Source organism: Drosophila ficusphila, unplaced genomic scaffold, assembly GCF_018152265.1.
Source record: "Drosophila ficusphila isolate 14025-0441.05 unplaced genomic scaffold, ASM1815226v1 contig_414, whole genome shotgun sequence".
NCBI lineage: Eukaryota > Metazoa > Arthropoda > Insecta > Diptera > Drosophilidae > Drosophila > Drosophila ficusphila.
The window spans coordinates 8,527,766-8,540,647 of record NW_025064328.1 but is presented as its reverse complement, the minus strand read 5'-3'; the positions used below and the strand labels follow the sequence as shown (position 1 = coordinate 8,540,647).

Here is a 12,882-nt window from a genome sequence, read left to right as displayed (position 1 = left end):
AAATGAATGAATCATAAAGAATCGGCAGCACATTTTGCGAAAAAACATGTGGGTTTTGCTCCAAGCACTTATGGTCATTATTTATAAGGCAAATATTTCACAAAAAGTTTAGACTTTTAGTAGAAATGCAAAAAATTTGTAATGATGAGTAGAGAGAAAGCTAGGATTAAGCTCTATTACTCCTCTGAAATAAAGACTAATTCGCTTTGTTTTAAAACCAGGCCCATGGACGTTTGTCGGAGTCGTCGCGAAAACTTGATCTCTTGCGGTACTCCCTGGAGCTGCGTCGCCAGGAGCTGCCCGTCGATTCGCCCGCCGCCCAGGTATTAAAAACGGAGCTGCAGATCGTGCAGCAGTCGACGTCCCCAGCTCCCGTCACCTACACTTCACTGCAGACCGGTCAGGGAGGATTACTAGGTGGAAAGCCCTACCAATCGGTGTCCTCGCTGGGACGCTGCGCCAGTGTGACCGGGAAACTAGAGGTTCGCCTGCTGGGCTGCCAGGATCTGCTGGAGGATGTGCCGGGCAGGTCGCGAAGGGACAAGGACAACAACTCGAGCCCAGGCGATCTGAGGAGCTTCGTCAAGGGCGTCACCTCGCGCAGCAGCTCGAAGAGCTATTCGGTGAAGGACGAGACCTCCCTGGAGATCATGGCGGCCATCAAGCTGGACAACATTACCGTGGGCCAGACCTCGTGGAAGCCGTGTTCGCAGCAGGCCTGGGATCAGCGCTTCTCCATCGATCTAGACCGCTCGCGTGAGCTGGAGATTGGAGTTTACTGGCGCGACTGGCGGTCTCTGTGCGCCGTGAAGGTGTTGCGTCTGGAGGAGTTCATCGACGATGTGCGACACGGCATGGCCCTGCAGTTGGAGCCGCAGGGCCTGCTGTTTGCGGAGGTCAAGTTCTTGAACCCCATGATTTCGCAAAAGCCCAAGCTGCGCCGCCAGCGCATGATCTTCAACAGGCAGCAGGCGAAGAACATCTCGCGTGCCAAGCAGATGAACATCAATGTGGCCACCTGGGGCCGTCTGCTCAAGCGGAATGCTCCGAATCACGTGCACTTGGGATCTGTTGGCTCTGGATCTGCAGTACCAAGTGCCTCTCCCATGGCGGTTAGCGGGTCGCGGGACTCGGAGTCCCCCATTTCGAGGACGCCCTCGTCCGATGCGCTGGTTGAGCCGGAGCCATATACTCCGGGCGAACAGGCCCAGAATCTGGAGTTCGACCCGGACGCCGGAATGCACGAACACGTAGAGACACCGGGTGAATACCCGGATCCGGCGGCCAGTGGTCTGAGCGGAATGCGTCCCCTGTCCATGCACATGCAGGGAATCAGTGTCCTGCCACCGGAATCGCCGCCCGTTGCCACAGCAGCCACTGGAAGGCCCAACACGCTCAGTTTACAGATGCCGGGAGCCGGCAAGGGACAGGTGATCCAGGGCGGTCGCACTGCAGCACCCACAACGGCGCCTCCACCACCACCCGTGCTCAAGTCAACGTCCACCACTCCGATCCTGGACCAGGAGGTAAGTTGTGCACCTATTTTACCAAGCGATCCGTGTACAGTTGAATAGTCAGTACTGGACCCTGTATAAAGATCTGCGTATGTACTTAGCTGTGTACCCGTAGCTGGTTTGATCGTTGTGCCTGCCACCTGCTCCTCCGCCCACTCTCTCATGTATCTACTCACGCACACACACACACTCAATCTGTACAGCCATCACATTTGGGCATTTGGTTTCGGTTTTGGTAGCATATCACTCTAATCTGTGCATTTGGAAAGGCAGCCAAACTCCATGCAGAACCATCATCGATCGCAGGAAATGACAAAGAAGCCAAAAAACATTGAATTTCAAGGCTTGGAAATCGATTGCTTGTGTTTTTTTTTTTTTATTACTATGACCTTTCGTATAAGCCTTTAATGAATCTTTAACACTTGAACTTAATTGAATCCCGGATCAGGAGAATGAATCTACAAAATTTTACAAAGTAAAAAAACATATTAAATATTTTAATTTAAACTCCATGCAAAATGATAGAAATCCATTTGAAAATAAAAAAATCTCACAGGAAATTTAAATTAAAATTGTGATATGCATCTCTGAATCATAAAATCAATTTACAATTTTACAAAAACTCTTGTTTTTATATTTTTAAAAGTCATAATAGATTTTGAAAACCAACTGAGCAAGGTGATTTTATAATCTCGCTTAACATATTCCGGAAATTAGATTAGACTCAGGCAATCTTTTGCCATCTCCGCCTTTAACTTTTACCCTTTAACGTCATCCCATCAACGTCATTTCTTTTAGCTTTCTTCTACCCCTTCTCTTTCTTTTGAGAAAAATGCTTATTTTTCCCAAGCTAGTATCCTTTCCACCTCTTCATCTGTCTATATCCTTTGCATTCCGCTTTGAATGGCCCGCCGTCATCCTTCTCTCTCTTTTCCTGTCTCTGTGTGTTTGTGTGCCCGTCTCGGTTTCCGTTTCCGTTTCCGTTTCCGTTTTCGTTTTCGTTTCGTCATGATTTCGTTAATCGCCGACAGCTGCAGGATGCCCTGCAAGAATTCGATTTCCTATCGGACCTGGACTCGCGTCCTACCACGCTGCGTCGCCTGCTGAAGGAGCAGCACATGTCGCTCGATCCGAGTGCGCTGGAGAACCTGCTGCTGCAACAGCAGCAGTCCGAGCAGCAGGCGCTGCAGCAGCGCCAGCGCCAGGAGCAGCTGCGTCTGCAGCAGTTCCAGGAGGCGCAGCGTCAGGCGATCCTGGATCTGTGCGAGAAACAGAGAGAGCCAGCGGAGAAGCAGCAGCCACCCGCCTTTGTCCACCCAACGCCGCTTGCCAATCAGATCATGCCAAACCAATGCGCCCGCCCCAGCCAAAGCCAAAGCCCAAACCACAACCAATTTCAGTTGCAGCAGTTGCAGCAGCAGCAGACACAACCCGCCCAAAAGACCACGATTCCCGAACCCGTTTCCGCTGTGGAACAGCAGCTGCACCGTCCTGTCTTGATCCTGCCACCAGTGGTGCTCCTCGGTGGGCGGGAGGAGGACCGGTCGGTGCCGCCATCGCCACTAGTCGAGTATCCCGAGGACGATGACGAGTATCTGTACCGGGGCAGCAGCGAAAACCTGGCCAACCGGCCACACTCCAGCCACAGTTCCAGTGCCGGCGATCGTTTCTGTGTGGAGGTTAGGAGGTTTTTCATTTCCTGGTTTGGTTTCCGGTTCAATATTCTGTTCTCGAAGTCTGATTTTTACTTCCTTTTCAATTATGCTTTCACTAACCCTAATTTTCTTTTGATTTTCTCACATCTTTTGTTTGTGTTCTTGACACGCGTTGGGTTATTTGTTTCCTCCTTTTAAATGTCTGTGTGTGTGTTTCTGGTTCGGCTTTGTTTGTCAAGACAACCTCTGCGAAGCCCCAAAACTTGTGTTAAAACATTTGATTCATAAACACACACATACGCACTGTATTCAAATCGCATTCACAAGCACCGAAAAGACTAACATAATCTTAGTAGAACTAACTAAAAGTTGAGCTTTGAATGTGGCTAACAGTTTGCATAGCACTCGTTAAAAATAAAAAACTTTGTAGTTAAAAGTAGATAACAAATCTAGAACTTAGCAATGCAATTAAATAATAGTTTAGTATTTCAATTGATCTTTTATAATACGCATCTTTGATGGCATAAATGTAACATGCACAGCTTAGTTAAATAGTTCCTTAACCCCTTTATTATAATCTATTATTATGTTGCAAAGCCAAACAACTTGAGAGCTTTAAATATTCTCTTAAATTCATTATTCCCATTTCTTTTTATTTAATATACAATTTCGATTGGGCCGTGCCAAAGAGATATAATCGAATCGAAATGAAAGCTAAAAGTGACAATTTTAAACTCTTTAAATAGACGCGCTTCTGGCGAATGACAACGGAAAGATCAGAGGAAAGAACCGGGGATATTCTTTGGGGGAACGGGGTCCCGAAAGTGCGCCGCTTCACGTGCCAATGGTCGGGAAATGTTTTAATTTTTGTCACCCACACCAAGCCCTCGTTTTGCCCGCCCCCGTCCCCGTCCCCGCCCCCTCACGTTGCAACGTCAGCGTTCCACATTTCCATTTTCATCTAAGATGTTTGTCCCTGTGTTCGCTTACCTTTGTATCTATGTGTCCAAGCTACATATGTACTCATCGTTATGTGCGCTGCGCTGTTGTCACATTTTCCTTTTGGCGGCTGGTAATTTTTAGACCCAAAACAACGACGCAAATGCTTGGCCTCTGGTCATGACTTTGGCACTTGTTTGCCTTCAGTTGGCCGGCGCGGTTTTAGCCATCTCGCCAAGTATCGTATCGGTATCGATCGAAATGTAGGAACGTCATGATAGTGCCAACTTTCCATGCGCTCGGCCAGGTCTTGAGGCAGATGTTTGCGGTCCAACTCCAGCAGCAACAGCAGCACACCCATAATCATCTTCTTGATTTGTCCCCCTCGCGAACCATCAACAAACTGTTACTGTGTCCCTGCGCATCCAATCCTGTTCCACCCGCTGTATGTGTGTTCTTTCTTGGGCTCAACCCAATCGCCCAGATCAATCAATCAACCTATGAAGAACCATCCTCTTGCAGGCCCGTATTAGTCTTGTACATATTACCCTCGAACCGGTCAATGCCAGCCGGACGACCAGCTGCCTGATCGAGGAGGTGGCCGAGCCGGACGTTCAGCCGGAGATCAAGCCAGTGGCAGTCGAAGAGCAGTCTAGAAAATTATCCCTAGCTTGTGTCGAAAGCATTCTCCTCGAGACAGTTGAAAAGTTAGAAACAGAAGACCAAGTCCCGCAGGTAACAAGCAGCAGGATGCAAACTAAACAGATTACCAAGCTCTCAAGTTGTAGCCACTAATAGCTTTGTTCCCCAATCCGTTACTCCGTTAACAACGACTTAAGTTGAGTCTCTTGTATGCCTTAGGTTATACCACAGTTGGGCAAGCTCTTCGTGGGCGGCAACCAGCAGCAGTATGTGCAGCAGTCGTCCCCCATCATCCAAGAGCCACCCACTCCGACTATCTACGGGAACAGTGCGGCCGCTGGTGCTCCGCAATTCCCGCAGCCCGCTCAGCGGCAGGAGAAGCAGCAGCCACCGCAGCAACAGCCCATCTACGCCAACCAGTACGAGCTGAATGTGGCCAAGGCGGCAGCGGCGGCGTCAGTTTACTCACCCAGCTCCTCCGCCAACAGCAACTCCAATCAGCAGCAGCAGCAGCAGCGCAGGAATGTGGCCCGAGGTCTCCAGTATCGCGAATCCGGTGGACTCGAAACAGGCAGAGTTGGAAAGCAGCCCGCCGGCATGCTGTCGATGGACAACTTCCGTTTGCTGAGCGTCCTGGGACGCGGGCACTTTGGCAAGGTTATTCTGTCGCAGCTGAAGAGCAACAACCAGTACTACGCCATCAAGGCGCTCAAGAAGGGCGATATTATCGCTCGGGACGAGGTGGAGTCGCTGCTCAGCGAGAAGCGCATCTTCGAGGTGGCCAACGCCATGCGCCATCCCTTCTTAGTCAACTTGTATTCCTGCTTCCAGACTGATGTAAGTCGAAGGCTTTGTTGCACTTTCCTTTTTTTTAATGCATTTACTTATCCCCTTTGTTGTTTTCTCCTCAGCAACACGTTTGCTTTGTGATGGAGTACGCCGCTGGCGGAGATTTGATGATGCACATCCACACGGACGTGTTTTTGGAGCCGAGAGCCGTGTTCTATGCCGCATGTGTGGTTCTAGGCCTCCAGTATCTACACGAGAATAAAATAATCTATCGGGATCTTAAGCTAGACAACCTGTTGTTGGACACGGATGGTTATGTGAAGATTGCCGACTTTGGCCTGTGCAAGGAGGGCATGGGCTTCGGCGATCGCACTGGCACTTTCTGTGGCACGCCAGAGTTTCTGGCTCCCGAAGTGCTCACGGAAACATCTTACACACGAGCTGTGGATTGGTGGGGTTTGGGTGTGCTGATTTTCGAGATGTTGGTTGGTGAGGTGAGTCGAAAATAGAGATTTACAATAGACCTACGCATAACTGAATCATTTTTTAGTCTCCGTTCCCTGGTGACGATGAGGAAGAGGTTTTTGATTCAATTGTCAACGATGAGGTGCGCTATCCGCGCTTCCTTTCACTCGAGGCCATAGCCGTGATGCGCAGGGTAAGTGAATAGAAACATTATCTTCTTAAAACATAACATAACATGTCGATCAACTTGCAGCTACTGCGCAAGAATCCAGAGCGACGTTTGGGATCTTCGGAGCGCGATGCGGAGGATGTTAAGAAACAGGCATTCTTCCGTTCGATTGTGTGGGATGATTTGCTCCTGCGCAAGGTCAAGCCACCATTTGTACCGACCATTGTAAGCTGAAATACGGAATTTCATCCAACATTCGATATACAAATATTATTCTTCTATGCAGAACCACCTGGAGGATGTCTCCAACTTTGACGAAGAATTCACGTCGGAAAAGGCGCAGTTGACGCCGCCGAAGGAGCCGCGACACCTGTCCGAGGACGAGCAAGTGCTTTTCCAGGACTTTTCATACACGGCCGAATGGTGTTAGGCACTCGTTGTTAGTTCAAGGGTTCACCAATGGGCCTAGCCCGATCGTTATAGCCTTTGCCTTATGCTTTTACTTGTGTACGTAGTTGGTTTCGAGTGATTTTACTTGGTTCAGTCGATGTCAGTTTATTATTTATTCGTGAGACATCATCATGATCATGCAGATAAAGGACATATATATTTATAAACAATATCTATATAGAAAATATATCTATTAATGAGAAAACTGTTGAGTGTTGCTCACTGGCCGAGAGACCAACATAAACCAAATTACCTAGTTGTCCACTTTGTGGCAAAGCAATCGCATTTGTCAATCATCAATCCAGCCAGAATCCTCCCACATTGTCGTATCATTGTACAGAAAACAGAGTTGTTTCCTTTTCCTGACACTAGAGCACATTGAATAGTCTGACAAAGCCCTAGGAAAGCCTTAACCGCAAAGTTGTATTTTTGGACATTTTTTGTAGGACCGGATCTAAATAGATTTTATAGATGAGATATATGTTTACACCCCAAAGCAACCAATGCAACCTATTTTCATAGTCGATATACGGTTCTAGTGTTAGGAAAAAACTCGTATATTACATTAAGAGAACCACAAACAGTATCAGCCAAGGCAGTTACACATGATGATAAGATTATTGTTTCCAGTATCAATGCTTTAGTGTGTCCTAAATAACTTATTCAACTAGGCATACGTGAAGTCAATAATGGATTGAAAGAGGATATATGAAAATTGTTTAACCGGAAATTCACAAATGAAGTGCAAACTTTATGAAAGTGCGATAATGAGGAAACCTCTTGCAGTAGGAACTCATCTTTAGGGCATATTTTTACATATTTTGTTAAATCCATCATTGACTTTGCGAGTTCCAAGTTTACTAAATTTTATAATTTACAACGAACTCTCTAAGGCATTATTTCTGGAAACAATCATCTTAGCATCATTAGTAAAAGGCTTGGTTGAATCTGGTTTGTTTGCATCATTGGGCACCCAACGTTCGTCCATTGCCTTCGCCACATTAGCGCTGCGACCGGTTGGATCGACGTTTTTGTCATTTTCATCGATTAGCTGCTGCGGATGAAGATCATCCATGGCAACAAGCTTTCTCCCATCTTCGACGGTCTTTTGACACGTCTCTTCCGCATGACTTTCGCTCTTTTCGTTGCTGAACTGGACATAACGTCAGATCCGTTCAGGCTTTTGTAAATAGGTAATTATTATTAGTATAGTAAAGTGAAAAAAAGTAAAATATTTACAACTTTAACATGTAAGCTGTGTAAATTGCCTTGCGCTTTTTATCAACTCCCCAGCCCATTGCCCGAGTTGTGTTATAATTTTAACATATTTTTTACGTCATATACAAAAGCGAACATTTGTTATTTATTATTATTATACCTACTATACAAGAAACTGTATTGCTTTGAGCATTTTTATTTGACGTTAGATTGATGATTGTAAGCGATTTGTTTGTATGTGCGGTATGCTTTAAACCAGATAGGAGGATCAAAACAAAATACCGCTCGACGGAATGTCTTGAAAATCCGGTTGATAGATGGCGTACAATCCGGAATGCTTTTTTTTTAAGATCTATGCTATATTTAATGTAACTTTTTAGTTGTATTTAAGCTTGTAATAATCGATTATTGAAACGTATTCTAAGCTACCAATGTATGAAATAATTATTGATAATAACGATTATTATAACGATTATGCACCCCTCATGCGAATCGAAACGAGTATAAACAATGCAGATCTTCTATTGTCATTTTTATTATGATTATACCCACGTTTTGTTGCTATAATCGATTTCATTTTAAATATGTCAAATCGAATTGGTCAGCATCCAGTCACTTTGTTTAGCTTCAAGTTGTGACTGTAATTTATATTTATGATATGATTTTAAATAAATGTATCTATCGCTATTACTCAAATCAAGTTTTTGTTGGGAAGCTTTTCGCAGAGACCTTCGTTAATTTGGTAATATAAAATATTTGCTGTGTTGTCTACGATGGCCAGGAATAGAGTTCTGTTTGGAAATATATGAAGTTAGCAAAACTGACTTTACATCATTAACTTTTGAAACTCACATATTTTTCAGTTTTTCCTGCAAAGCTTCCAGAATTCTAAAGTCAACTTCCTTTGTGTGAAGAATAGGTAGGTAAGCTTTGTTATTATTATTTAAATAAAACACTTTTAGATTGTCATCAAAGTTTGGTTGTAAATCGAAGTCCGTTTCTAAAAAAAATTTGAAGTAAGATTATTAATTTAAAAACGAATCATGCAGTATTTACCATTTTTCAAGTCCTGGTAAATTTGAAAACCCAAAGCAGCGGTCAAGTCATCAGGGCATACAGTTTGAAAGTCTGTGTATTCCAACTGGGAAGTAAACATACTAATTACAGTTTAAGTTGAACCGGCGCTGGGCGATTGTTTACCATGGCTGAAACACGATTGAACAATTTAGTTTTAACGTAGTCCTTGTTTTGTTGATTTTTTAGGAGATGTCAGTTAATTTTTTATCACTTTTATTGTTATTTAAAAAAAAATTAACTTAATTTCAGCTGGAACTTTTCATTTCTCCCACAAATTCTGAACAGCTGTTGTAAAGGGTTGTCACCTTTAAACAAAACTAATAAAGGGTTTTGGAGTGTTGCAAAGTCAAAAAATGTTTGAAAGTTGGCGCACATTTTGTGCGCCTTTGTAAAGATCTAGAAATATTATAAACTTAAATTTATTTCACTTACTAGGAACTGAAGCTAAGCACTTAAACATATAGTGTACCATCTTAATGCTAAAACCTTTAAAAATTATAAATTGACTATCTGCTAAAAGCGCCATCAAAGCATAATCTTTGTATGCAGACATTGTCTTTGTCTAGACAAACTGGCAGGACAACTTGGGTCCTTGACAGGCAGAAACGCCCAACTCCCAGGATCCACAACTCCAAACTCCGAAAACGAAGACAAGAAAGGGGCAACAAATTATGCTAAGTAGATGCAGTTGGTCGGAGAAAGGGGCCGCTGGATATGCATGCAGAGCAGTTCTCAAGGCACTTTCCACAGCTTCCCCAGTGCCTCCCCGTCTAGCGGCTGTGGGTCCAAGTGATGAGGGTTTGGCAGCCGCATCCCAGGGATTCCCACATGTGCATGCATATCAATGGGCGTCTGCGATAAGCAACTTATGCTTACTGAAATATGGAGAAAAGTCACTTTACAAACCCATGTAAACTACAGTGGAACTCCTTAAAAAAGTGATTTAAAAATAAAAAGACAATACTTTAATGTTATATATATTTTTTAAGCGACTTACATTTAGTTAAAGAGTAATATAAGCCGAATATTATTGTAATATTAAAAAGTGTCTCCTTGTTATTAAAAAAAATATTATTTAATAAAAATATTACACCATATGCATTTCAAAATATGGTGTTGTAAGAAAATAATTTTGTTCGAAAACTTGTGCTTTCCTATCAAGTTCCGACTGTATATTGGAGTTTGGGGCGAACTACAGCCAGGATGCCAAGGATATTCAATTAGGCTGCTCGATAGGTGGGCCGTATGTACCTGCAAATCGATGCGAGGGAGCAAAGTTTGCTGCTACTCCGGCCAAACCGAAGCAAGCGCAAACTGGCAACATAAACCAGATGTTGCGGTCGATGGCCATTATGGAACTTGTCAATGCCAGTTGGCCAGAAGCAGCGGGAAGGGGCCAGTCATCCAAGGCAATTACACAGCGACGACAAGGACACCGAAGGCAGTTGCCACAATAACACACACTCTCCCCGCTGTGCGTGAGGTTACTTAATGCTGTTTACTGGCCAAAGTTCGTCCTGGCCATTGGCCACCGGCCGGAACTTGCTTGAGCCCGGGACTTGGCCACAATATTATTTGCACTGGCTGGGTTTTATTCTCGCCATAACCATTGCTCCCCGGCAAATGGCCCATTGGGGCATTTATGGCCAAGTTGCATGCGTCCTGGGCTCTGTTCACCGCCATTTTCATTCAATTGCTATATCTGTTGGCTTATCGGTGTGGTGGTCTTTAATTAAAAATACTCCCTTAAGCTAGTAATGTTACATTTAGCTTTGAGTAAAAAAATAGAAACAATAACTCACCTGTATCTTTTCAACATTACGTTTTTATAATGCAAGTTGAAAGAGAAAAACTTAAAAATTAAATGAACATAGTTGAACAACATATCTGAAACATTTTTAAAGGTATATACCTAGGGTAGCATTTATTTTTAAATTTGTTGAATCACAATTTTCAGTTTGTTTTATTGATATTTATTTATATAAACAGTACCTATTTCAAAGTTTTTCTGTGCTAATCAATGTTAAATGTTGTTTATATTGAAAACAACTTTTATGAGTTAGACAACAAAAGTTATGACTACGCTTATATATTTGTTATTATTATTTTTCATATAAAAAATAATAAATTCGGCTTAATAAAGCACACTGTGTATTTAACCAATATTCACCTTATTTTTTTGGTGAAAATTTGTTTCGTTAACCCGTCCCCTGTCGGGAAAGCGTTGCTGCCGGAAAACCTTGAAATCCCCTGCCGGGAGTATTCACTGTGTGGGGCATTTGATCAGCCATCAGCGGGCCATTGTTGCGGCTCGTTGCTGCCACTTAACGTACTTGCCGCACTTTCGCCTCGCTCTCCACCTGTTTTTCTTGCACTGACCTCTGACCACTGGCGGCGGATGCAGGGGATGGCTTCGATGGCTTCTATAGGAGCCAGCGTGGGAGTTTTAATTGACCAAACTGCCACTGCACCTGGGGGATCAATTGAGATTTATTGTTCGGTCGTGTCAGTTGTGTTTGGATTTTACTCTGCGACTGCCCTCTGCGCAGTGCCAAGCAATTATCCTGCTGCCAATGGTAAGCAATTAGACAGTTATTTAATTTGCAGCGGGAATTTCCATCTGGCACTTCTGATTCGCCCACTGACCGACCCGGGCTCGTTAAGCATTTTGGGCAAACAGACCGACAGCTGCGGTAAACTTTGGCCAGCAGAAAATGCCGGCTAATGTCATTTGCAATTCAATGCGAATATGCCCTAATTACAAACGAAAAGTGGAGAAGCTGCCAGCAACTTTTTGCCACCACAATTTTCCTTCAGAATGATGAGCAGGAATTTTGTAAGCCAAATATTTGTATCGAAACTGGGACTCCCCCAAATAATTTGTAGCTGCGATTTTCCCAGATTAAATTCGTGTTGGCCCCGGTTTAATGACATTTTGAGCGTCTTAATGACTTAATGGTCTTTCGGTCGTCAAAACGCTTTTGCCGCATCATTGGCAATGCAATTAACTCGAGCATTTGCTGGTTGCCGGTTTTTTGTGTGCCAAGTGTCCTGTGGTAATTAGTTGGCAACTTTCGCGCTGCCTTTTCCGTTTGTCTGCGGGAGTCCTGTAATGGTTTTTAGCCTCCGACTGCGCGCGAAAATTCATTAAAACTCGATAATTGCATGACAAGACAAGATCCCAGAACTTGGCCATCGAGTGCGAATCCTTGTTTACTCCTTGGCTCAGTATCTGGCAAATGGCGTGAAAAAGCAATTGATTTACTTGCAATTGATAATTGTTTGTTGTTCGGTGCACTGAGAGATCTATAGTTAGGTATAATTAAAAATTGGCTTAAAAAATTAATATTGAAGTTTTCATTTTCCTTTACGTTTTGATGCTTTGAATCGTTTCAACTATTGTTAAATATTGAAGTAAACTGTTAACAAATGTGATTTCCTGATTGAAAACTATTAAAACAATTCTGTTACTGTAAAGAATAAATGTTGAAAGTCTTAGCTCTGAATAAAGGTTAAAATGTACTTGTGTGTTACTAAGACAATGATAGTGATTATAATTTATAAGCTTGAAAACTCGAGTGAAACAATGCAAAATAAATTGAAATAGCTCTTTTGTTTGTTGCATCTTTTACATTTGAATACTATTCAAATCTAAGCAACTGACTTATCGAAAACAACTTACATATTATCTTTCCTAAAGCTGCGACCAAGTCAGGAGCACGTTTGTACTTTCATTTGCGCCCAGGCAAAATATTACTTATTAGCCTTCGGCTTGTCAGTAACGAATCGAAGTAGCAGAAATGTAATTTCAGCCTGCGGTTGTAGGACGGCAAATTGAATTTTGCTGTAGAGGCGGCCCTTCCTGAAGGCAGGATAAACATGCTAAACGTATAAATTTTCAGCCTGATTGCATTCCAAACTTTGGGTGGGCCAGGGAAGCTATGCCAGAAATTATACACAAAAG

At 43.6% G+C, this 12,882-nt stretch overlaps 2 protein-coding genes across 16 annotated transcripts in view; one reads left to right on the top strand and one right to left on the bottom strand.

The window, feature by feature from the left end:
- The window catches only part of LOC108090380 (serine/threonine-protein kinase N), a 34,594-nt gene extending 26,063 nt beyond the window's left edge, over positions 1–8,531 (top strand). For 9 of the 15 annotated variants that reach the window (XM_017189014.2, XM_017189018.2, XM_017189016.2 and 6 more), the window contains 8 exons: positions 222–1,526; positions 2,546–3,193; positions 4,631–4,843; positions 4,970–5,587; positions 5,662–6,033; positions 6,090–6,197; positions 6,258–6,398; positions 6,460–8,531. In XM_017189014.2, coding sequence (XP_017044503.1) covers positions 222–1,526; positions 2,546–3,193; positions 4,631–4,843; positions 4,970–5,587; positions 5,662–6,033; positions 6,090–6,197; positions 6,258–6,398; positions 6,460–6,603 — 3,549 coding nt within the window. In that variant the 3' untranslated portion in view covers positions 6,604–8,531. Of the gene's footprint in view, positions 1–221; positions 1,527–2,545; positions 3,194–4,294; positions 4,554–4,630; positions 4,844–4,969; positions 5,588–5,661; positions 6,034–6,089; positions 6,198–6,257; positions 6,399–6,459 lie in introns of those variants that run through there. The other 6 variants (XM_017189022.2, XM_017189021.2, XM_043208307.1 and 3 more) reach the window with 6 other exon arrangements.
- Positions 8,361–9,179, bottom strand: LOC108090383. Its single transcript, XM_017189031.1, has 4 exons — positions 9,042–9,179; positions 8,898–8,982; positions 8,694–8,841; positions 8,361–8,632 (listed from the first exon to the last, which is right to left on the bottom strand). The coding sequence occupies exons 1-4, from the start codon at positions 9,042–9,044 to the stop codon at positions 8,533–8,535; spliced, it is 336 nt and encodes a 111-aa protein (XP_017044520.1). The 5' UTR covers positions 9,045–9,179; the 3' UTR covers positions 8,361–8,532.
- Between the last annotated feature and the right edge of the window lie 3,703 nt (positions 9,180–12,882).

Excerpts from the sequence above, each read along its gene's own strand:
- LOC108090383 (XM_017189031.1), bottom strand. Across the intron at positions 8,842-8,897 it reads TTACCAGGACTTGAAAAATG|AAACGGACTTCGATTTACAA; the intron begins GTAAATACTGCA and ends AATTTTTTTTAG. Across the intron at positions 8,633-8,693 it reads CAGGAAAAACTGAAAAATAT|AACTCTATTCCTGGCCATCG; the intron begins GTGAGTTTCAAA and ends ATTTCCAAACAG.